The 25,066-nt window shown below is 31.4% G+C and overlaps 1 protein-coding gene across 1 annotated transcript in view; it reads right to left on the reverse strand.

Moving 5' to 3' along the window:
* Positions 1-20,284, reverse strand: part of LOC131849252 (SET and MYND domain-containing protein 4) — a 34,574-nt gene extending 14,290 nt beyond the window's left edge. The window contains exons 1-4 of the mRNA XM_059199285.1: positions 20,240-20,284; positions 9,816-10,017; positions 4,818-4,989; positions 266-448 (exon numbers count right to left, since the gene is read on the reverse strand). Of these exons, the coding sequence (XP_059055268.1) occupies positions 266-448; positions 4,818-4,989; positions 9,816-10,010 (550 nt within the window). The 5' untranslated portion in view covers positions 10,011-10,017; positions 20,240-20,284. The remainder of the gene's footprint in view (positions 1-265; positions 449-4,817; positions 4,990-9,815; positions 10,018-20,239) is intronic.
* Positions 20,285-25,066: the final 4,782 nt, after the last annotated feature.

Consider the following 25,066-nt stretch of genomic DNA (forward strand, 5'->3'; position numbering starts at 1 on the left):
CACAGATAGAATACACCGTTTACTAATGTATGTTACATCTCACAATTAAACAAACATATTTCAATATTTTAAACCTCTTCTAGCTCTGATCATCTTGATGGTAAGTTGCAACTGTTGACGAAATATAAGATCAGAACTATGGATTATACGTTACCAAGTGATTCCCTTGGTACCCCTCTTGTCAAAGACCTTAATTATTTACTTACTATCAGGAGTAAAGTCGCAAATTTATGACGAAATAAAAAAGAGTATTAAATAAACTAACCACTGTAACACTGGCCCATCCTCCAATAGTACTCCGCCCTCATCTTGGCTGGTAACCGCTCTTTTAATGCCATCTTGAGGTCTTCCAGCGCCGCTCGGGGTCGCTTCAAACGGAGTAAGATCTCTGATCGGAGCCACAGAGCCATGGCTAAGGTGACGCTACCTTCTATGACCTCATCGACATCTACAAAACAGGAAATTATAACATAATAATATATTTTTAATTTTACAAGATAATACAAATTTTAGTTAAGCTAGTATATAGTATTATTACCATGTTATCATATAAATCTTATTTTAATCATTACATAAAACAAAGTCACTGTCGCGGTCTGTTCCAATTTATGCTTAAATATTTAAAACGATTTTAAAGCGATTTTTTTTAAATAGATAGAGTGATTAAAGGGGAAGGTTTATATGTCTCTACATATAAACCTTCCTCTTGAAAAAACACTTCTCGTCTTAAACACTGATAAATTTAGGTAATTAGGTATATTCAGTATCAGCATTGCACCCGTGCGAAGGCGGGGCTAGCAACCCGCTAGTAATATTATAAACGCGGAAGTTTTTAAGTATGGATGTTTGTTACTTTTTTACGCAAAAGCTACTGAACGGATTTTGATGAAACTTTACAGTAATATTATATAGTAGCTTATGCATCAGAATAACATATAGGCTACATATATTTTTATCGCAGGTGAAACCTATATATATAGCTTATATAATATGCTCAATAACATATAGGCTATATTTTATAATGAAATTTAACACGGGTGAATCACCGAGCACATTTAGTATGAATATAGGTATTTTCAACACGTCTACTAATTAATCTAGATAGACATAACCTCAAAATAATGATAGGGACAATAAAGGGCCATTATTCCTTAAACAAACACTTATACAAAATTGATGCTACAGACAGCCCCCTTTGTCGGGGCTGCTTTGAAGCTGAAGAAACGGCGGCTCACGTAATCCTGGAGTGCACGGCAGTGGCCCAACAACGAAAACAAATCCTCAGAACGGTGAGGTCGCTCCGTGAAGCCTGTGAAGACACCAGGAGTCTTCTGCGCTTTTGGGAGGAGTTTGGCTGGCTACGTTAGTAGTCTGGCTCTACACGCACAACGGCCCGAATGTGAGGCTAATTGCGGAGAATGGAGTCCAACATACATTTTATATTTTACATACAGGTATATTTCATTTCACAAGAAAAGATAGAAGTTAAATAAAATATTTTTTCTTACCAGTTACCATGCATGTAACTGTTTAAACTGTCGTGCATATATATAAATATATAGTATATGAATTACAATGATTTGTAAAAGGTCGAGAGGTCTTCTTGTGACGTGGTAACAAATGGAAAAATGTTTTAGCGTAGCGACATTTGCTCCAAGTCTTCTGAAGTTGACGCCGTTTTTTAACTATCATGCTTCACTTTCTCCAATCCAGTTATTAGATATAATATTATATGTATATTATATTACAAGCCCGTCCCAGCATCGTAAGGGTAGACATTTTGCTACATTATCGAAGTTTTAGTAGCGATCTCAAGTTTTTCTAACAATATATATAGCCGATGTTACTCGAAGATGAAATAAAATTGTAATGAAGAAAGAATTTTTGGAAATGGTATAGTATTTTTTGAGTTTATTAGTTTCAAACCTAGAAACAATACAAATCTATGTTTTCTATAATTAACAACTGTACTCTCAGATAGGTTAATAATTGAAATACCGAAAGATTCCTGGAGATTGACTAAAATATCGATATGAATATATTATTTATATAGCCACATAAATACAATTTATTTTTGTATCGGCCAGAACTCACTTTCTTAGGATTTGGAAGTCCGTGTAATAACCACAGGGTTACTACACCCTAAGTCAGGGATGAGCAACAGGTGGGCCGAGGACCATTTCTAGCCCGTTACTTTTAAATTTGAATACATTGTATGACTTCCTCCTATCAATATATTATTATAAAATTAATTACATAAACTGGTAGTACATAGTAAACGGAAACAATTATTTCTGACGAGTTACTCAAAGTCACATGTCGGAGATTCACATACATGCAATACGAACGCACCGAGTCTGCTCGAGCATTAAAATTTGTATATTAAATCTGTACTTTTTTTATTATACATATTTTTATTCTAAAAAATGTATAAATATAAAAAGTACATGCTTATTGTAAATTATTAGTAAGTGTCAATTTATATGGGACCCGGTAAAATAAAATTTAAAAAAATGTATTTTAAAATTTTTCGTTCATGGAAAAGGTGTCCTAAGTGCATCTTATAAGTAATCGATTAAATTACCCATTTAATCGATTACTTATAAGATTCATAAGATTCCCGTTTCATAAGACTGCAATAGCGGATTTTCAGGGTAAATGTCTAGGGATCGTGATGAGCTTTGCGCTCTGTGCCTCACTAGAGCACGCAGTGCGGCTGTGTGCCGGCAAATTAATTAGGACACACTCTGATGCTGTTTGCAGCCGTATTCTAAGTTGAAGATAAGATATTATGGTGCTTATACTGCAGCCGCAGATACGGATTAAATTTAATAACTACAAATTTTGAATGTTGAAACTTGGTATATGTATATGAGTACGTATGTTAATGCAGGTTAAATAGTGTTGCTAGCAGATTATAAGTTATGTATTATTTTCATATTTGTTTTTTATATTTTTGCAATCATACACATTTATTACAATTATTAAAGATATTCAATAAAAATTGCTCTAGTCACAAACAGTAATATAAAGAGGATTTAAGAAATTAAGTATTTACATTGTAATTCATATTTTATTAACCGTCTGGTGATGCAAATAGAGAATCTGATATACTGATTAACTCATCATGAATTAAAATTAAATTAAATAATATCCAACTGACCCCATGATTGGGCAGTGATGGATATTATTTAAACTTGTGTTCATTATACCTGTCTACCGTGCTGGACGAAACGCTTTGACTAACGCACAATATTCACCCTAAAGAAACTTCTGGTTAAAGCCAAAATAATTTTTGCGAAAGACGGAAATATAATAAGAATATTCTTTAAAAAATAGGATTAATCTTATATGAATAGGCATAAAATATTATTAATAATAAATGACAAATTGTCAATCTGTTTGTTTTTTTGCCTTTTCACAAAGAAACTTCTGAAAACATCTTAATAAAATTTTGCAATAGAATAGAATATAGACTGTATCACGAGAATGAAGATAGTCTATGTTTTATATCTAATAATAATCTAGCAAATCTGAAATAAGTGAGAGAAAGATTTTGCAAACGAGGTGGCGTATAGCAATTAGAATAGTATTAAAATCAATGCATTGTTAGCAAGATTTACTCGTGCGAAAGTAACGCAAATTCTATACAATGATACCTAATAAAATAGGCAATAAATAGAAATAGTGCAGCAATTTATTTTGTTTGCAAATATTTATTTTTCAATACAACGGCATCGCGCTTACTTATTATTTACGAAACTCGAATCTCCAATGGCGTAATGTCGCGTCCTATATATTATATATACACGTTTAATATCTGTAACAAGCTGTTTACAAAGTTCTATGCATTTTGTTCAACAGTAGCACCATAATATTACATCAAATAACCAGCTTCTTCTTATATTTTATCATTTTAGTCGACATCTTAGAGAAATCGTTTTTAAATGACAAAGTATAAGAACTGGCAGAGAAATACAATATTGCTTTTTAATAATAGTGGGTATTACACTGGGGAAAGCCTCCGTTCGTTTGTACGTTGCGCTTATTATAATTAAAGCGGAGAGATTTTAAAACCTGGTACAGAATACAGATGCAATTTTATTTATTCTATAAGGTTCCTGCTTATTGCGATTAGTCTTGGTTTAATCTCGTTCGAAGACTTATTTTAACATAGTGTTATGAAAATAACAAATTTAATAAAAGATCGAGAATATTAAATTCTTCTAAAGAATATGCAAGTACTAGTTTTCTATAACGTTTGAATATTTTTTTCTTGTTTATGGTTTATTCCCAGTGCAGGGACTAGTTCTCCAAACAAATTGTTTATAAATAAGTAGTGCTTCCAGTACCTTTTGTGACTACTTTTGGAGGGAAATGTAGCATTTATTGATTATTAATGAGTTTCACATATAGCACTGAATACTAACATTGAATATTTATTATATTCCCTACAGGAAAAGTATATCTCGATATAATATTTTTAGTGTAGTATTTCAACTTTAATTTCTGAATATTTCATAAATATATGAAATATTCACGAACGTAAATAGTCTACTTTTGCACTCTACCTTACCTACCATAAGTGGATGTTGCTATAACCTTGTACATTGCCAAAATTTATATTAAGGAATAAATTTAATTGTATTTTATTTGTAGGAATGATTTTAGTAATGTAATAAAACAACGACTTCTACAAAGTTACCTAGGTTAGTATTGAAAATTTTCCTAATGAATTAGGATATATTATAAATTATGCAGTATCTATAGAATAGTTCCCAATGTTAGTTGTCAATGGTTCATTATTAATTCAATACCTGTTACTGGGGCTTTGAAAACAGCCTGGGTGGCGAGGGCTAATGCTTTATTTAGTTGTTCAGTATCCATCGCCGCTTTAGCAGCCTGCCATCGCTCATGAGACACCCTAACATCCTTCCCTCTGTGCAATGGTTGTATCCTTGACAATACTTCGCCTAGGGCATCCATAATCTGCAAAGTTTTATAACTTAATTTTGATATGAAGAATCACATAAAAATGTGTGATTCTTAACTTATTTGTCAACGCCGTTCGATCTACCAATCTTAACAATATCAGAAACGCGAAAGTTTATAAATATGGATGTTTGTTACTCTTTTACGCGAAAACTACTGAACGGATTTTGATGAAACTTTACAGTAATATTATATAGTAGCTTATGCATCAGAATAACATATAGGCTACATATATTTTTATCGCAGGTGAAACCGCGGGCACAGCTAATAATAAACAAACAAAATGAAAGAATATATATATATAGACAAAAAATCAATATAGTAGTTATAATTTATGGTGTTATTTCATACTGAATAAATCTCTCTGTTCTCTGTAGTAAGTTGAAAAAACATAATACAGGAAACGTATGTAGCGCTAACATTTGTTTCCTGTATTTAGTTTCCTCCGAGTGTATAAACTTCATTAAAACATACCTTTCCTCTGTTTATGTTCTATAAATTAATTGTGGAGGTATTCTCTAGATATTCTTTCATATAATAGAATTAATTATTAACGTTAATTAATTTTATAAATAATAATAAAATACTAGATATTTGTTTAAAAGAAGTTCCTATATCTTTTATACATATATGCATATATGTAGATATGTTTCTCTGACATTCCAATTAATAATTTTTATAATTAGCATATCGAAGCCATAGTATGATTTTCTATTTTAAAATAATGCCAATTAGAGACAAGGAAATAAAAAATGGATCTATCTAAAAACATCTTCTCTGTTAGTCAGTCCAGATAGCGTGTTTAGGCAGTAGGTAGTGACTTTATTTTCTATTTTTACACCGATTATTTAACATAATACTATTTAATATTGCTTTTATATTATTCGTATATGGCATCAAATTTATTATTTCCTAAAGATTCAGAGAAACAGAATGATTAGTAGTAAAAATAGAAAAAGTTCCTCATATTTTCGTCTAATTACAAAATTAATTAGGCGAATGTAACGTAATAATAAAATGCGAAATATTATATATACCGCTACTAAAGGAGATGAGATTGTATTTTAATATAAAAGCGTCTACTAGAGAGAGACGAGGCTTTGCCGCCGAGGTTGAATGTAAACACTATCTTATTCCAGCATTCAGGCAAGTTTACTCTTGCAGGTGTACCGTCTGGGTTTTAGTCAGCATAAATCCTATATAAAATGCGCTGCCTCTATCACGTGTCGAATTTTAGTTTAGACTGTACGTTATTAAATGAAATAGGTCAGATGAGAGTCTGATTCACACACTGAGGGTTCCAAATAACGGTGTAACTCAATTCGAAATAACTTTATTTATTGATTAGAGTCATTAAGACCCTTGACTGCCTCGGTGGTCTCGCGGTTTTAGCACACCGCTTTACTTCCAATGGTCGCGGGTTCGATTCCTAGCACGGTGCAAACATTTGTATACTTGAGTACGATTGTTTGTATCGGCTTGGGTGTTTTCAGATCCAGGGTTATTTATTTTTTTACTGTATTTATTAATTATGATAATCTTTTTTATGTATTAAAATGAAATATGTGAAATGAATATATGTGTCTCCATTTAACATGAAACCCAATTTGTATTTTCGATTATAATTTTTAATATCAGTTATGAAGTAACTGATATTAAAAATTAAAAATATGCAAAAATTATGCAATAATATTAAGCAATACGAAAAACATATATCAAATTACAAATTATTAGCGTTTATACCTAATATATAATACTGTAACAGCGACTAGTACAAAATAAAAATGTCTCGTTGCATCTAAACTTATTGATTGGAAGCCCTAAAAATACTGGCTGGCTTGAAATTGAAGGATGGTAAACCTATCCCCTTTAAAGCCAATATTGGCTGCACATAGTGGCACTCAGGAAAAAGCTTCGACTTGATTAAAATAAAGCTCTAGATTTATACTGTGACAGGAGCAAAATGTGCAACATGCGACATGTTACGATATCACGTCCCCGGGTGCACCGTAAAATCGCCTTTAATATAGTTGCAATAAAGTCTCTATCGCTGATAGGTAGCGCGAAATTGATTTCCCTTATAAGAGCGGTAAGGGTTATTCATTAAGATGTGTGTACATCGGCGCGGCAATCAGGTCAAGAGTGCAAGTTGCTCTTTACTGAACTCGCAAAGCGGAGGCTGGATAACGTAACCATTTATTATCTATCAAAGTGAGATACTTGCGAATATTTAAAAAGAAGAGATTACATGAAGAATGCATATATATAGTAAATCGTTACTTATTAATATACTTTATTAATTTTAAGAACAAACTGTATTATCAATATTATCATACTTAATGCATGCTTCATATATTCTTTAATTTTACTTCATATTTACTATACCCTAGAGTTGAAAATCATTGTTTGCTCCCTGGCCAAATACCACTAGCTCAGGCCTATTTACACTGCTGCCAGTACACGCGTTGTGTGTTATCAGATAACACTTGTTATTTCTTTTTAAATTACTGTTTAATTAATATTTAATGTTCATCTTTTGCTGTATTATTATTTTGTTGTAATTTTTTTTTCGGACTACTTTAATGTTCTTGGCCGCAGCTGGGCTTTACAGCTTCACAGGACGATAGGAGGCGAGTGCAGATGGCACTCCAAACCCGCAAAAGGACTTATGGAGCGGCTGAAGGCCAACTCCCGCCTGATGGATACGATTTTAGTGTGAGGGCACCGCTAGGAGTTCGAACCTCCGTTCAATCTGTAGTAATTTCGATCCCCGTTTGAATTGGACGGGGGATCGATTGGAGGGGAATTTTAATTGAAAATGCATACAAATGTTTACTAAAAAATTGAAAATTAATCTGAAAGCCGTTCTGTCCTACGTAAAATAGGACGTGTGGTCACATTATGTATAGATGACGCTATATGAACTTTATCCAGTCGAGTGGCTGTGGACACTGAGTAAATAAATATTACGTCTTAAGAGTTCATCATGGAAACGAAACTTAAATGAGTCTATTAAACTTACTGTAATGTCGCAATGTTTTTAAAAATAAACGATTCAGTTATTCTTTTAAATAATGTCAAATAGGTTTTTAATTAAGTGTCAAGGATGTTCTTGTAACGAAATGTTAAAATTGAACGTTGAATAATATCAATTTTCCAATAATATCAATAAAAATAGCCATGTTTACAATGGTATAGTCTTAAACTAAAATCATTATGTCGTAAATATCGAGTCCCATGGCTCCAGGTTATTTGTAAATGTTACAATTCAGAAAATACTATACTTTCATAAGTTGTGATGTTCATATTATGAATATAAAATAACCGATAGAAATACTTCTCTTGTAAATACATATTGATGCCCATAAAAAAAAGCTAGACAATCATACTCATTAATAAAGAGCTATACTTAAAACAGAAGAAGTAAAGAGGTGTGCTAAAAGTACCAAAGCCATCAATCACATTTTTTATGTAATTGAAATTATAAACACGCGATGGTAAGGGCTGACCGTGACATCCTATATACTTGAATCCACCAATGAACATCGCGTTATTATATGACTACCGCGATAAAACTCATGCGTTGCTATTCCAGAGAACTAGGATATCTTGGCTCAAATCCTGTAATTTCACTGCCTGAACTACATATTGCTTTTGAAACTTAACTTTAAAAAAAAGTGGTGGCTAAATGAACGGAGAGGTACGTCGCGACACGACTTCTTATCTCACACATATATACATATAAATAAAATTGTAGTAATTGTATATTGAAATGATTGCCTATGAATATAAATACGGTACATATACCAAAATAACATTTATTACAATTTTTGTCTGTCTGTTTAATCCGGCTTATCTCTGAAATAGCTGGACCCATGTTGACGGGGCTTTTTTTATCAGGCAGCTGATGCAATAAGGAGTAACTTAGGCTACTTTTATTTTAGAAAAATAAAGTTAAATTCCACGCGGACGAAGGCGCGAGGACAGCTAGTTCTAAATATAAAGTAACCTACATTATTTTATAAATAAAGAAAATAAAACGATTTTGCAACAGAATATATTTTCAAACAAGTACAGTTTTAATTTAATTGAAAATGAAACACACCAACCATTCGTCTCTTGGCGTAAGCTGGAAGCCCATATCAATATTGCAGATTAATAATCTAAGTTACTGCATCAATATGTCCCTGATAAATTATCATTTCATTTCATTTCACCGCATTATTTAATTTAATTTCAATTTATAGTACCTAATCGTACTCTGAATTTATATTATTTTTATAGAGATATAATCAATGAGTTATGTGAATTAGGAAGTAGTAATTAATCCTTAAGTATATGCTTATTTAATGCTAAACTGATATCAAATATCACTGCCCTTTCCAAAGTTTGGTTCATAAATATAAGACATTTTATATAAAAATTAATAATTTTGAATGTGTGTAAATATGTGTAATATGCTGTTGGCTTTTTAAATAACATATTTGTGTAAAAAGATGACAGCTGACAGACCAAATAGACAGTGGTGACTATCTCCTATGAACATGAACAGCACCATAAGTATTACGTTACAATATGACATCGCACGCACATCTACGCACATCTACGCATGCGTTGATATTCCGAAAGACTAAAATATCATATCCCCGTACTCAGTTACTCTCTAATATCACCACTTACCAAAACATATTAGACAAAGCCAGGTTCTTAGTGGTAGAATATAGAGATAGATTCCTATGCAGATGACTTTCTACAAAGCCTACAAAATCTCCTACAATAGATAGTCGCAGTTTATAGATCTTACTATACCGAAATTTTATTACCTCCTTATTATCCTTTATGGCTTGTAACTTTCTCTCTTCTTCCATATTCTCCAGCCGTTTTATCCATCCTTTGTCAGCGATAGCGACTAGTTCATCGCTCAAACTCTTGAAGAAACCCTTGGTGTTGGAACATAGTGTGACGTCACTGCAGGTGGCAGCATATGCCGGGTCTATGTCCTCGTAGACACGGGACATATCTATTCTGCAGAATGAAAAATATTTATTTTCATATATCAAAGAAGTTTGCAACAATGTAGACATTGAGCTGCATCTAAGGATCTTTGAGAAAAGTATACACCTATATCTTTTATACGAATGGGTGTTACATTTTACAATGTGAAGGGTATTAGAAATAAATCTTCTTTCTTGAAATAAACTTCATTGTAAGGAGTTTAGAATTTTATTATTCCACCGCACATTCCGAATGCAGATTCAGTCAAGAAGAAAGGGCAAGAAACGTATTTGCTTCTGTGAATATAAGTTTTAAAACTTGTATTCTCATATTGCCTTTCAATAAATTTAAAACTTTTATTAATACTCACTCACTAGGCAAAGTTCTTTATAAAGATCTTATTTGTTTGTGTCTGTATTTAATGCACCGTGTCAGACAAATTCTACATAGCGCACAGTTCACTCAAACAAGTAAATGATAGTAACAGGTCGACTTTAAAAAACAAACAATAGAGTTATTTGCCGGTTCCTATCAACAGAAATTGTCGTCTGAATTTGAGGGTAGGACTCAAAAATAATAAATTATATAATTAGTTATCTTAGACCGATGTATGCCAGTGAATAATTACGTCATCTATAGGATATTATAAATCCTAAATACAGTTAGGTCTCTTACTAATAATATATTTAATTGAATATTCTACCTAGCTTCGCTCTCAGCCGTTCGTGGCGAATGTAAGTGAATTATTAACTAATTAAACATTGCAAAGCTTAATAAAGCCTTTATTAAGCTGCAGTTTATAAAGCTTTTAGCAGAGGGAGGCTTTGTACAAAGTTATCTGCATGGGTACTTTTGCTTCACCTATTTTTGCAGTCAATATTGCTCGCAAGCCGGTCTCTACTGTAAAGGATGAGATGTGGTTAAGAAATGATTAAATAATATTACTCAAGACGTGTAATTCACAAAACCTCATCTCGTAGTACCTTGAATTTTGCAGGCATTTATGCACTTTCAAGTTGGACTAGCTTTTCCAAAACTGGTCTACTTAAAAATTATATTAAAATTTTTCTCTCTCGTCTCTGATGTAGCAAATCAAAAGTAGGAAAGCGTTCCTCTTCCACAGATTACTATCATTCGTTGTATCTGAGTTTACTTTCATATACATATAGGTATGGGAGGTATCACGCGTGTATTGCCGGATATACATCACGTCTATGTGACCGTTGCCATTTTCTGGGGCATCAGTTTATTAAACATTGTCACTCCAAATTCATAATAAATGATTTTGTTTTTAAATAATCTACAAAAATTTTTTCACAATAGACTGACTTGATGAATATGAAATTAACCTTTTATAAATATATTTTTTAAATGAACTCCTAAGGGGACATGGTAATTATAATTATTAATTATCACCTAGGTATTATATGAATAGATCACAAAACAAGAGAAACAGCTATTTTTACGTTTACAGTATAAAATTGAATCATTTACAAATTTAAACAAATAGACTTAATAGCATATTGATTTATATGGAATTATATTATATGGCACGTAGTCTATTTTCAAATCATTATTATATTCTCCTATTACTATTTTAAAAATTTCCTCCAGGAATTGACTTATTATAGTTTGGAACTTGGGAGCAGAAACCAGATCTGTTCGATCCGTTAAATAATTCCACCTGTTTCGGTATTCTGTTATTACACAATGTTCATTGACTTAACTGTATAGTTAATGGCACGGTTGACGTCGCTTTGGTACACGATACATTTTTAATTGGCGAATTTGACCCCTACCATGGTTATTTAACACGAATTTGAATCGTAAGTGAGATTTTTAAATATTTTTCATTTCATTCTCCATATACAGAGAAATCTAGTTTGCTATATTAGTATATTCTAGATATCTTAGATTATAAATTTCAGAATAAGTGGTTTCCAAACAGTGGTCGGCCGGCTATGTATTTTTTGCTAATCAACTGTACCGACAATCTGGGTAAAAATGGAGTGTATTTTCATTAACTCACTGCACATATATGAACACGATTTTATTATTATAATAATGTATTATTGTAATATTAATTATTATTTTTTCTTTCAAAATAATGTCACTATAACAAATTTATGGAGATTATATAATATGAGAGGAAGAGTGAGAAATTAAGTGAAAAAATAAAAATAACGAATATGCAATCTTAAATTGACCAAGCTGCAAGTAGAATTTCAATCATGACAAACTTTGTATGGTTGTAACACGAAAGCTAAATATAATAATAAAGACATTTATTCTGCATTGATAATACGATTGTTAAAAAAAACAACTTATTAGACAGTTGGTGTACTTACTGATTTGTTGAAAATAATATTAAAAAAAAGGAAATCTTATATAACATTTTTTTCTTTGAAAGATATTCAGTATTCGCAAGATTGTTGGAAAAATTAAGGATTTTTTTTATTTTGTTATATTGCGTAAATACATAGTAGTGTCCGCTCTGGTCTCCCAGGGCTCATACCTATTTTATACGGCAAGATTGTTTCGCTGTTTTTCAGCTGGGAATACGAAGCTCAGAATTAGCTTTGTTTTTTTTAGTTATTTTAAGAGTGACGTCAAAGGAAAGTGACTTTGATAACTTTATACTGTTGTCAGTAAATTTGTAATTTATTACGAACTAGCTGATCGCTCCGAATTTTAACCGTTGTATTCAATAAAGAAAATAAGACCACATATAAAATAAAAATAATTGGTTTTATTTTCTTCATTTAGTACAATACGACGATGTAATGGAACAACTGAACAAATCAAACAAATTAATGTCCACAAGACATTTCTTTTTTATATCTAGATTAGATATTGTAAACAATTTTTTTCTGTCATCGTATGATTTTCAATCGTAAAAATAAAATAGCTATTTTTATTGGCATCTATTAATTATTGGCCACACATTCATATAAGCAATATATTATAATATATACGTTTAGTAACGTATGTTATGTTTATTAATTATTGAAAGGCAACGTCAAGATCCTCACGCGAATCCCCCTGGAAACCATGGTGATAAACTCCTGGCAAATTTACCAATATGGACCAATTGTCTTGATCTGTTGCTTCTTCCTCTAGGGCCCCGCCAGTGAAACCGTTAGCGCAGGCGGGTGCACCATTCCATTAACATCCATTAAAAAAACATACACATGCATCAGAGTATATATAGGTATATACACATGTTCATATATATATATTAATAGACTACAAACTAATTCCTAGTAATTAGAAAATAACCAGTACCACAGAAAAATGGTGCAGCATTTCTGATGTAATACGCTTATGTAGATAAACTACTGCGTTTACTCGACGGCTATATAACTTAATCTAGCCATTAACCTAGTTCAGTACCTCGTGGGTTTACTTTTTAACATTAATTATTTTACTATCTGTAGACTTATACACGTAGTTTAAAAAATAAATCCAATGGTAATATATTAGAAAGATTGTAAGATTGAATAATATATAATAATAATAAATAGTAGTCGAGCAGAGCTTGTGTTATATGTACTAGATAACTTACGACATTATATAGAATACTTAATAATTTTTTTTGGTAAATACATACATAGAAAAGACTCAGACCGTGCGAGGAATCGAACCAGCGATCATCGGAAGCAGAGAGATCTTCTAAACCGCTAGATCACCGATGCCATCGTATCGCTGTTCCAGATAGCAGATTGTCTTAGGTTAGGTTACAATTAGTATATTTTTAGACTTAGGCTAAAATTAGTATATTTTTTAAATACTGACTTCCGGGTTTTCCAAAATTTAGAAAATGAACTAAAGTAGACTTTGTCTATCACTTCCTTCTAGTACATTAGTTATAAAAAAAACAACGTAATTAATTATCTATTGTTGTTCACGAAATAATTTAGCATTTATTTCTTTGTTATTTATATCAAGAATATTGTTGAATTATATTGAATTATTATTCAATATAATTCAACAATTCGTTCTTTATTATAAGCCTAATTTAATAACTCATATATATATTTTACTAGTTGTCTCGGCAAACGTTGTTTTGCCATATAAATTAATAACGCTATAAAAAAATAGGGGTTCATGATAGAAGGGTGAAAATTTAGAATGTATTTAAAATTTAGAAAAATTGTATGTATTTTTGTATGTTGTATCATAAAAAAAGAAACTAAAAATGTTGTCTAAAAAATAAATAAACAAATTAAGGGTGGACTGCCCCTAACATTTAGGGGGATGAAAAATAGATGTTGTCCGATTCTCAGACCTACTCAATACGCTCACAAAATTTCATGAGAATCGGTAAAGCCGTTTCGGAGGAGTATGGGAACGAAAACTATGACACGAGAATTTTATATATAAGATTAAAATGCACGCAACCATGGGATATACAACCTGACCTTCATTTTCAATTAAAACCGTGATATGTGGGTCTTTATAAATTGGATATCACATAAAACGATGAAATAATATTTTGACCATCTATACTCAGCAACAATGTGATGAGTAAATTGAAATAAAAAAGAACTTTTAATTATAGTACATGAGAGACGTGAAGTACCTATTTCTGGCGTAACTTGAGTTAAATGTCAGCCGTGGTGGAGTTGAGAGATTGTATCTGACAAAGTACAGTCACATGCAATTATAGGCTCCTTACGTACAGCCTTTTTAATGTAAAAGAAAATCGTCTTCTATTCCATACATTTCTTTGACAGCTATGCTATCTGCAGAAATGGAATATGGATATATTATAAAGATAAAAAATAGATAGAGAGACGGAATATATACACTTTCTGTGCAACATATATAATATATAGAAAAGACACAAATAATACATTAATTTCAAATGTACAATTAAAATATATTATAAAGGTTTCTTTCCCATTCTTCTGGATCATTGTAGCGGTACAGTAAACATAAAGAAGAAGTTTATATGAAAACACATTCGTTCTATTTTGTTATGTAACTAATGTAAGGAATGTAGCTGGACATTCCATTTGGTAGTGCAATAAATGGTTGAATGAAACACTATCTCATTCGCAAAATAAAGTACGAATAGCTAGGAGATTACAGACATTTCTTCTACAGATGTCATAAAATTCCTGTCCTTCAGCAATTAGTAGGGAAATGAAAACGGGACGAGCATGAGTATTCTGCACTAATGTTCCAGCTCTGAATTATACGATAATACTTCACAGCTTAACAAAAGAGAATTAATATAATATTGGCCAAGTATATTTCAGAAAGAAATATATCTAAAATACAAATGTTGGTACCATGCGAGGAATGAACCCTGAAAATATCAGTGCGAAAGGGGATTGTTAGTAATATGGACTTATGATGTTATTGCTAGCAATGTACCATATCAGGTTGACCTCCACTCGGTTCCTCCTAGAAACCATCATGATAAATTCTTGGTGAATTTGTCAAGATGGGCTAACTGAGCTGACCTTATGCTCATAACCTACAACTTTATAAGCCCCATACATTATCTAGTGGAGATTTTACATAAATAGATAAAACTAAAGCAATATTTTTTAATAAAAATATTTACACTTAAACAAATCTTCACGTATTGCAGGTGCCCGGTGGCATTTAGACATTTAATAATTATCATATTTAATTTTATACTGAAGTCATTAACATATTCTTGATATCATATTTCAATACTAATTGAAGTTGATTTTACTTTTTGTTTAAAAAGTTGTCTGCATTTGCACCTCTATCTATTTCAGATGCACATAAATTTTTAATTAAAAATGCAAAGTTACAACTTATATTTAAAAGAGTAACATATTAATAAATGCATTCCAAAGGGGCAGTAGATTAATTAAAACATGACTATTTATATATACGTATAATTAGTAAAAATCACGGGATCTTACCACGTTTTATATTTATTTGCTGAATTCCCGGTATTTCGGTAGTGTTTCAACCACCATGATCACGGTTTACCCGTGATCATGGCGGTTGAATAACTAATTATACGTATAAATAATGACCGCGTCAAGTTTAAAACAGTATATGACTATTTATATGTGTTTTATCATTAAGTTTATATATATATATTTATATCATGCTTATTTATATTCTATCACAATGATAACAAATGGCGATTGCTATTTTATATAAACACCGATATGGGCTTGTTGAAAGTTAGATTAATCACGACTTTAATACTTGACAATGCTTCTGACTATCCCGTCTACTATAAGAGATTCTTCACTACGCTAGACTTTGTAAAAAGTATTTTGGTTCTTTGTCTACCTATTTCAGGTTATAAGCAGCTTGATTTGTCAGCTGTGTTTCGGTCCAAGGTGACAAAAGAAATTATAGGATAACAACCATGAAATCCTTACGTTAAATGAAATCGTAATGCTGCCCATGTCCATATATGAGTATGTATATACTTTACAGTCAGCGCTGTCTTGTACCCTTGCGCTAGCGCTGTCTTGAACTTTCCTTGAACAATCTAGTTACGGTAGATAAAAAAAACTGCTGTCTACATGGACATCGCTGTTACTTCAGTCAGCTCATGACCACGGCTAGTGCAACCTAGTCGAAACATTGAGAGAGGAAATACCTATATTTGTCATAAAATTATTGGTGCAAAGACTCTGTTAAGGATATAAATAATGTGTTATACGCGTCAGCTTGTTTTCTATTTTAATTATATAAAAATACTTCTGGAGTTATAATGCAATTTATTGTGACTTGTTTTTACTTTAGCAGGACTGTACCACACATTATGTCTAGACTGGAAGGGTGATAACCCTTTCGTGACCCGACTCATCTCACCACTTTTAGTCATCGATACACTATTAATAGCTACATAATATTGCCTCTTAAGGATCATTATAATCCTATTGTGTATTTTTACCCTATATTTATAGTTAACTAACCTAACTGCCAACGGAGATTCTTTAACGAATTCGTGCTATTTGGTAATTTGTATTTACATATTTGACTTAGAATGTAAAGTTCTACATTTGCTTAATAGAGCAATGTGCAAATTTCTTGCCCATTCTTCTTGACTGAAATTGCATTCAGAATGAATAAAAAAGCGACTATTCGAAAGTGCTTAAATTTAAGTATTTTTAAGAAGGATATATTATATTCTATTCTATTCTTATAATATAATAGTTTTAAATAATATTGAAAAAATATATAAACGTCTATAGATGCACTGATGTCGTATGTAACTCCCATTTTTATTAATATTCAGAAGTACAATTTTATACTCATACTAAGCTTACTTCAATACAAAAATGTTAGTTTATTAGGACTACGAGATTAGGACAACACTAATACTGAGAAAAAAATCTCAAATATAACCCTATGCCAAACCGCTTGGCCGGCGTGGTATTAATAGGCTATTATTCTCGTTTTACGTGGAATGAGCAGCGCCCTGCAGTGGGACGTTAATGGGTTGTTACGATTACATAAACATGGAAATTTGTTTATTTTAGCTAACTGTATAAAAAGTTGATGAAACGAAATCGTTTTCTAGAAGTTATTTGAGATTGTATCGTGGGGCTATAATGTGAAAACTTAAATTACATTGTAATCTCATTTTAAATATCATCAATCTAAACAACATAATATCTAATCATAAAAATTGGACAATGTCCGTATTAAAAAAATAATTTGCACCTACACTCATTACTATGAATAATGACGATGTAAATAATGCAATGCTGCGTCTCTGGCATTGGTTTTGGTTAAGATAATTTTATTTTTATTTTTTTTTATATAACATAGAGCTGATACGCCGAGACCATTTTATGAAAAAGAACTTCCAATATCTAAGTCGTTAATCATCATCGTCTACAGACATCAAAGAGATCCTGTCCTGTCCTGATTACTAAACATTTTTTTTTATGGATCATAATTGAAAGATTGCACTTGCCTTCGCTGACGGTGTACGGTGGCGGGACACCGGTGGAGGATGATAAGATGAGCATGAGGAGAGATCAGTTAGCCCATCGAGACAAATTCACCAGGAATTTATCACGATGGTTTCCAAGGGGAACCACGTGGATGTAAATCTGACATAGTACATTGCTAGTGATGGGATCATGGGTACACATTACTGACAATCCCCTTCCCCCATTACCAAAGTATTATGCATGAATACCCTGCAACTTAACAAGCGTATGTCACTATTGAAACCAAAACACAGTTTACAGAGCAAGCTGATTGTATGGGACACAACATTAAATAAACAATTCTTATGAATACAAATTTTTGTACTATGCGAGAAATCGAACCCGCGTCCATCAGAAATAAAGCATGATAAGCGCTAGGCTACCGAGGCCTTTATGTATAGCCGTATACCCTCATGTATATGGCCGTAGATTGACCTATCAATGAAATCAAAAACTTGCATGTTAAATAAATGTAGGCTTTACTACTTTGCAAGCCTGGTAGTTAGTGCAAACGATTATTTAGGAAACTAGCGTGCATGGTGTTATACGATACAGGTACTCATTATGTCTGTACTAACGATCCATCCGGTCCGCATCGCACGATAGCAATTATTGTAGACATTTCGAAATTTTCTTTTATAAACTACTAGAGACCTGTCCTGCGTTACAAAATGCTTTACAAATCTTTGAATTTTTCAGTTTATTCTATACTATAACAACCATGCCATCCTGTTGCCTTCCTCTTGAATCTATTGCACAAAACTGCATTAAAATACGTCACATAATTTAAAAGATATAAGCGAAGAAGAACGATAGAAGCCACGTCGACATAGTTTTATACTATGTAAAGATACACCCTTTGTTACTGACTAATATAAAATAATGTAGCTTTTGATGAAAGATATTTTAAAATCTGATAAGATTTTTTAAGCTGTATTTTAGATATAATAGTCAAATCTTTTCTCTTTATAGTGCACTCGTAAATTTAGAATGAAATGCCTAAATTTTACTTAATTGTCCTACAGATGAATTTTAGTTTTACAATATGATGAATAGTTTATATTCTGAATAATTCACACAGCGCCATTTTGGGACTAAGCGTGTATTAACTGTAGGCAAGTGATATAAATTTTAACTCATTAAGTGATATAATATTAATCCGTCTTCAAATAGATGAATGTAGCGTTGTGACTGATTTTTTCTATTATAATACAAAAAAATTACTATCGTATTGGCACTTTATCATCTGTATAGGTTAACTAAAATGTATATTTTTTTAATGTTAAGAGCGTTATATACTGAATTTTAGTAATATTTCAGTAATTATAAATGACTGGCGTATGTTACGGCGTTACCCCCATGAATTCATTTGAAAATTGTTCATACTATTTGACACATTACACACATATACATATATCACGTACGCGTTGCCGACAATGTTTGTTTGTAAAGGAGAAACATAGAAAATATTATACCAATTTAATATATAACTTTAACATATAGAACCAATATTATTAGCGCAGTATACATGTAGTTTAAGCTATAGGTCTATCGGTGTAGTTTTCGTTCGAACCCGTCCATTCTCACAAACCCGAGTATTTCTATCGTTAGCACGACTTAAAAAGTTGTCTGATAGCGAAACACAATGTAATGTTGCGTATGAAACCACTATAAAAATAACACCCAGTTTATATTTTGCAATTGCAATTTCGTCATACTATTTTGGGCATCAAAATTTACATTTTCACTGTTATTTTAATAACAATTTTCTTATATGACCACTGTTCTCCAGTTACTAGATGTTCATTTTGTCAACTATTCACATATACTAAATTTGTTTTGAAATACAGATAACACAACACAGATGTTAGATTTTAGGAGTGAAAGCACTTAAACTATAATTACAGTACATCTACAATCAGTTTGTATTTTTCCTTACATTCTCATAGTTGCGGAGAAATAGTTTCCAAACAAAAGTTTTATCCACATTGCATATGTTTATTTTTGTTGTGAGTACAAGAAAAAGATTCTAGACAATTTAAAAATAAACTTTTTTTTAGGGAAGTTTTAGAAATGGATTATAAGTATTATTAACAATCAACTAAAATATTGTGTTTTCAATATTGAAATAAGTAAATACTTACACAAGTCTTTGAATTGTTTTCGTATAACAGAGAAGTAATGCTAATAATTCTTTCACACACTGTTTTAAATAGTTACCTGTCCTGTTATATTTGTAAATATTGTCTTTTTTTATTGTTAATAAAACATCGTAAATTGATATTATTGAAATTTACAATTACCTTGATCGGGCCTGGAGTGGTGTCAGTCGATGCTCGCGCTGCCGAATCTAAAATTATAGTTTCGAGTTCGCGCGTACTACATTCTATTTTTAAAAATATGCTATAGTGAACAGTGCCATCTGTTGGTAATCTAAAAGAGTTAATAGTAAATATCGATCTTCCGATACGACTCGAGCAGATTGTATTTTATATTAAATTTCGAGTATACCACATATATCGAGTATAATATATACATATTATCTTGCATTTAGTTGCTAAGTAATTTTTTTTTGTTACAATTATTTAATATATTTTGAAATATTTTCTGTTACATAATTTATAATGCTAAATATAAAAAAAAGATAACGCCTTTTAAAAATACACAAGCAATCATTTTCTTTAACTACTTTTATTCTTTGCATCTTGTCAGGCATTCGATGACCACTAGAGCATGCATACATCTGACATGGGTTTACTTCTACATATTTCAATTCAATATACCAATTACTTATTGATAGATCCTCGTAAATAGCTACTACAAGGGATTTGTTTATTTCACAAATACAATTTCTTTTTGTTGGTACGTGCTACTTCCAATATTGATTTTTTTTAAAATAACTATCATATATAAATAATGTAATAGTTATTCACTATACGTGTCGTAGCAATGACTATTATTATTATATTTTTTTTAGAATTATGATATCCTAATAGAATTGTTACGGACTTTAAACTATACACAGAATATTTTGAATAATGGAATCGTACTAAGCCTCGTTACGGTATTTGCTATAAACCAACAATAAATTGGAAACTGAAACCAGAATTAATTAAATTCTGGTTGAACAATAATATGATAATGTTTGGCCAAATTAGGAACTAATTTGTTACCAGCTGTTATTGTATGCAATCGTATTTAATAGTTGTAAATATTCAGAATAGATATAATTCATATCTATTCTAATTCAATAAATTACATTTAAATTGGTAGGTAACTAAAAATAAATTATAGTAAAACATACCTTAAAATCTACCATATTGAATTTCCAGTAACGTGAATTTATATTTTGTTTTCTTTGCAGATAATCTGAACAAAGATTGAAAATAAAGACAAAAGCTTGTAATAATAATGGAGTAGGTACACACTGCAGTCTAGGACGTGTTCATTTTCTTCAAGAAATACTGTTAGGTAGTTTGTCCATAAAACTATTCTTGAACATGAAACTTTAATGCATTTTATATTAAAATTGACAGTATTGTGGTACATTTCTGAATCCTTTGACGATACGTGCATGTTACTGATATTACTATAAGTGACAAAGTTTTATACTATGGTGTTTGCTTTGTCAGAAGGGGAATTTAAAGATATTCGGTTTGTCCAGGAATATCTTAAGTCATATGTTACTTATAGACTAATGACTAACTTTTTATTCATTCCTAGAGTCACGAGCAGTATTTACATAATGTACATATAACTAACTAGTGGAAAATTTTAACATATAAATATTTAATTGTTCATATGTTTGTAATGGATAAATTAAGAAAAAGCTACTTCGATTTTAAAAATAATATCGTCTTTACATAGAGACATTATCACTAAGTGATGTAAGCTTTTTCAACTTTTGTCGACTCAACGCGGGCAATGAAGAGGAATGCAACTAGTATTTAACAAAAGGTATGATAACAAACATGTCTTATTAAGATAGCTTGCACTAAATTCAAAGATATGTGTAAAGATATATCTACATACTAACAAAGTCAAAGCAACACCAAATTTAAAAAAATATTTGCATCGAATTGCAAATTTTATAGATTTGGTGCAACACATTCTTCTATATCTTATTAATGATTTATTAAACTCTTAATTGCTTTCAAATACAGTAGAGCATTCACCTCATGACCCTCATTAAACCTATAGATTAAAACCGAAAGGGGCGCTTGTAATTAACTTAAATTTTTATTTATTTAAATTGCAATAAACTAAAGACTTTAATAAATTAGGCACCCTTTCAGGATGTAGGTAAATAAGTTATTTGCAAAAGGCAAGTTTGTTGGTAGACGGAGATTTCAATATAATTACATTTAAATAAAAACTCGGAATAACTTTCCGTGGATAAATTATTTTTTTAAATTAAGTCGCGAGTTTTTCAGTCACGAGTTTTTTAGAGTTATTCTCCTTTCAATAGTGGATAGCGCATTTAACGCTGTATAAAAAGTATCCGCGTAATCCCGTACTAAAGCAGGGTTTAATGAAAACCAGATTGGATTTCATTTCAGTTAGTGTTATATGAAAATTCATTAAAATAAGTAACTCTATGCGAACACAGATGTTAGGCTGTTTGATAATTTACCAGAAATAAATTACAATTCGGGGCGTCGAGATTTGTTATTTTCAATTAATATTGTCGGTTTTTGGTTATGCCTAAAATTAGCAGTGGACAGAACAAATTTAATGATTTTATTATAATAAATGGGTCATTGGGCTCACTAAAATATGGTCGAGCGCTGTGATGGCTGGCTCATCCGTCATACTCGTGTACGAGTGCTGCTTGTACGCACTGGTCTGCTCTTATCACTACGACTGATTTAATCTTATTGTGTATTTATATTTGACCCTAATAAATTAGTGCTGGTTGGTAGTTTGTATTCAGACATTTACGACTTGTAAATGTGAACTTACAAGGATTATTTAAAAGAGCAACACGCAAGTTTCTTGCTCGTCCTTCTTGTGACGAGACAGCTTTCCGAATGAGCGGTAGATAAAAAAAATGTTATGACTATTCAAAAGTGCTTAAATTGAGTTTATTTGAATGAAATGATTTTCTATTCTATTCTAATGATATTCTTACATGACTGTTATTTCAAATGGGATATTCAAATGCATTGTCAACTGTCGACGGCGGCATGGGGAATGTAACATTGACATGACCACATATCGGTGCGTATTTTGAATACAACGTTAGAGGGTGAACCAAAATTAATCCCAGCCTTCTCGGGGAATAATTTTAGTTTATTATTAATACAACAACAATTTAGATAGAAACATAAATTGACATATATATTTATTGGTATCAGTAAAATTTGCTCTTACACCTTTTTCGATTAAACTGCAGGTCGACTAACTAACTGTTCAATAACAGAAATTAGAAATGATGAGAAAGAACATCGATTTACGGCATGCCTTATCTGATTTCATTTGTTTTTTACATCTTACTGTGTATTTTTTTTTGCAACGTCTCTATTTTCGGATCTATTTTTTGTAGTTAATGTTATCAGAGGCTGGACATCGATATATCGATATCATCGAAGCCTTGACACCGTTTTTTTAAGACTAAATATATATATATTTATAAAAAATCTATGAATATCAATCATCGCTAACATAAATTTGGTTTAGTAATAGCCGATAAGATCAGATATGATGGCTGATAGAAGAGTGGAAGACATAAAAGTACTGTAAAAGGAAGACATAACAATGAGAAGGCTGGGCAATAAATCTACTTCACTCAACAAATTTCGAGCATTTCTCCACTCCCAAAAGGCCATATTTTGGGATGGCACGTTGGTATAGTATTTTATATTAGAAATTAAAGAATAAGACACCAATCCATAACTCTTCTTCGATTTGTTTAGCTATTAAAGTCAGTTTTATGTCATAAACAAAATGCATTTTCTTTATGAAATGGCTCTCAGAATCTGATTTCAACTTAAACTTTTCTTATGATCACCAAATCCTTCGTATTTCCCTTCAAAAGGATTTAGATTCGTGACAGATTGCAAACTAATTTGCGAATTGGGTCGCCTAGCGCTTAAAACTGAGCGCATCTTTATTTACAGAGATGCATTTAGTTCAGATTTCATCTCCATCGTGACATGAATTAATTTACGATGTTATAATTGCAATAAGTTTAAAAAGAAGAGAGCTTATCTACCTCATTAATTGTACGAGACATTAAAACTCTTCTGTATTTATTATGAATTTAGAATGCGCTACGCATTCAATTGTTTTATGAATAAAAAATATTATTTTGAAATACCATCAAAGCATTTTTATTTGTCTCCACAATTCAACAATGATTTATACAATTTATTCTTAACTGAAATAGATCTATTTTAAAGAAGATCTCACTTGTAATTAAAGTTTTAATTGAATTTTGGCTTTTAAAGAGCGCTTTTGGGAGTACAGACAGACTTCTAACGTAGGATATAGATTCAGAATTTCTTTCTAATTTATTTGGTACGTAAACAATTCGAGAATGAGAGTGGAATAAAATAGAAATTGTTGACGCGCTATGCAGCTTACCTAATTGATAAGGTATGTTTTGGTTTGAGGGGTGATATACAGTAGTGAATTTAAATGTATGATACTTAAAATTCGATGAATGGCAACGGATGGGAGGTCCAATAACCAAATCAATCTAATATCATATATATAAAATTCTCGTATCACAGTTTTCGTTCGCATACTCCTCCGAAACGGCTTGACCGATTCTCATGAAATTTTGTGAGCGTATTGAGTAGGTCTGAGAATCGGCCAACATCTATTTTTCATCCCCCTATATGTTAGAGGTAGTCCACCTCTAAATTTTTTAGACAAAATTTTTAGTTTCTATTTTTTTATGATACGACATACAAAAATACATAATATCCTAAATTTTCACCCTTCTATCATCAACCCCTAATTTTTTATAGCGTTATTAATTTATACGGCAAAACAACGTTTGCCGGGACAGCTAGTAATATATAAAATTCTCGTGTCACAATGTTAGTTACTATACTTTCCGAAACTGCTTGATAGGTTTTTATGTAATTTTATATGCATATTCAGTAGGTCTGAAAATCGGCTAC

Source organism: Achroia grisella, unplaced genomic scaffold, assembly GCF_030625045.1.
Source record: "Achroia grisella isolate CSIRO2021 unplaced genomic scaffold, CSIRO_AGI_Agris_v1 utg640, whole genome shotgun sequence".
Lineage (NCBI taxonomy): Eukaryota > Metazoa > Arthropoda > Insecta > Lepidoptera > Pyralidae > Achroia > Achroia grisella.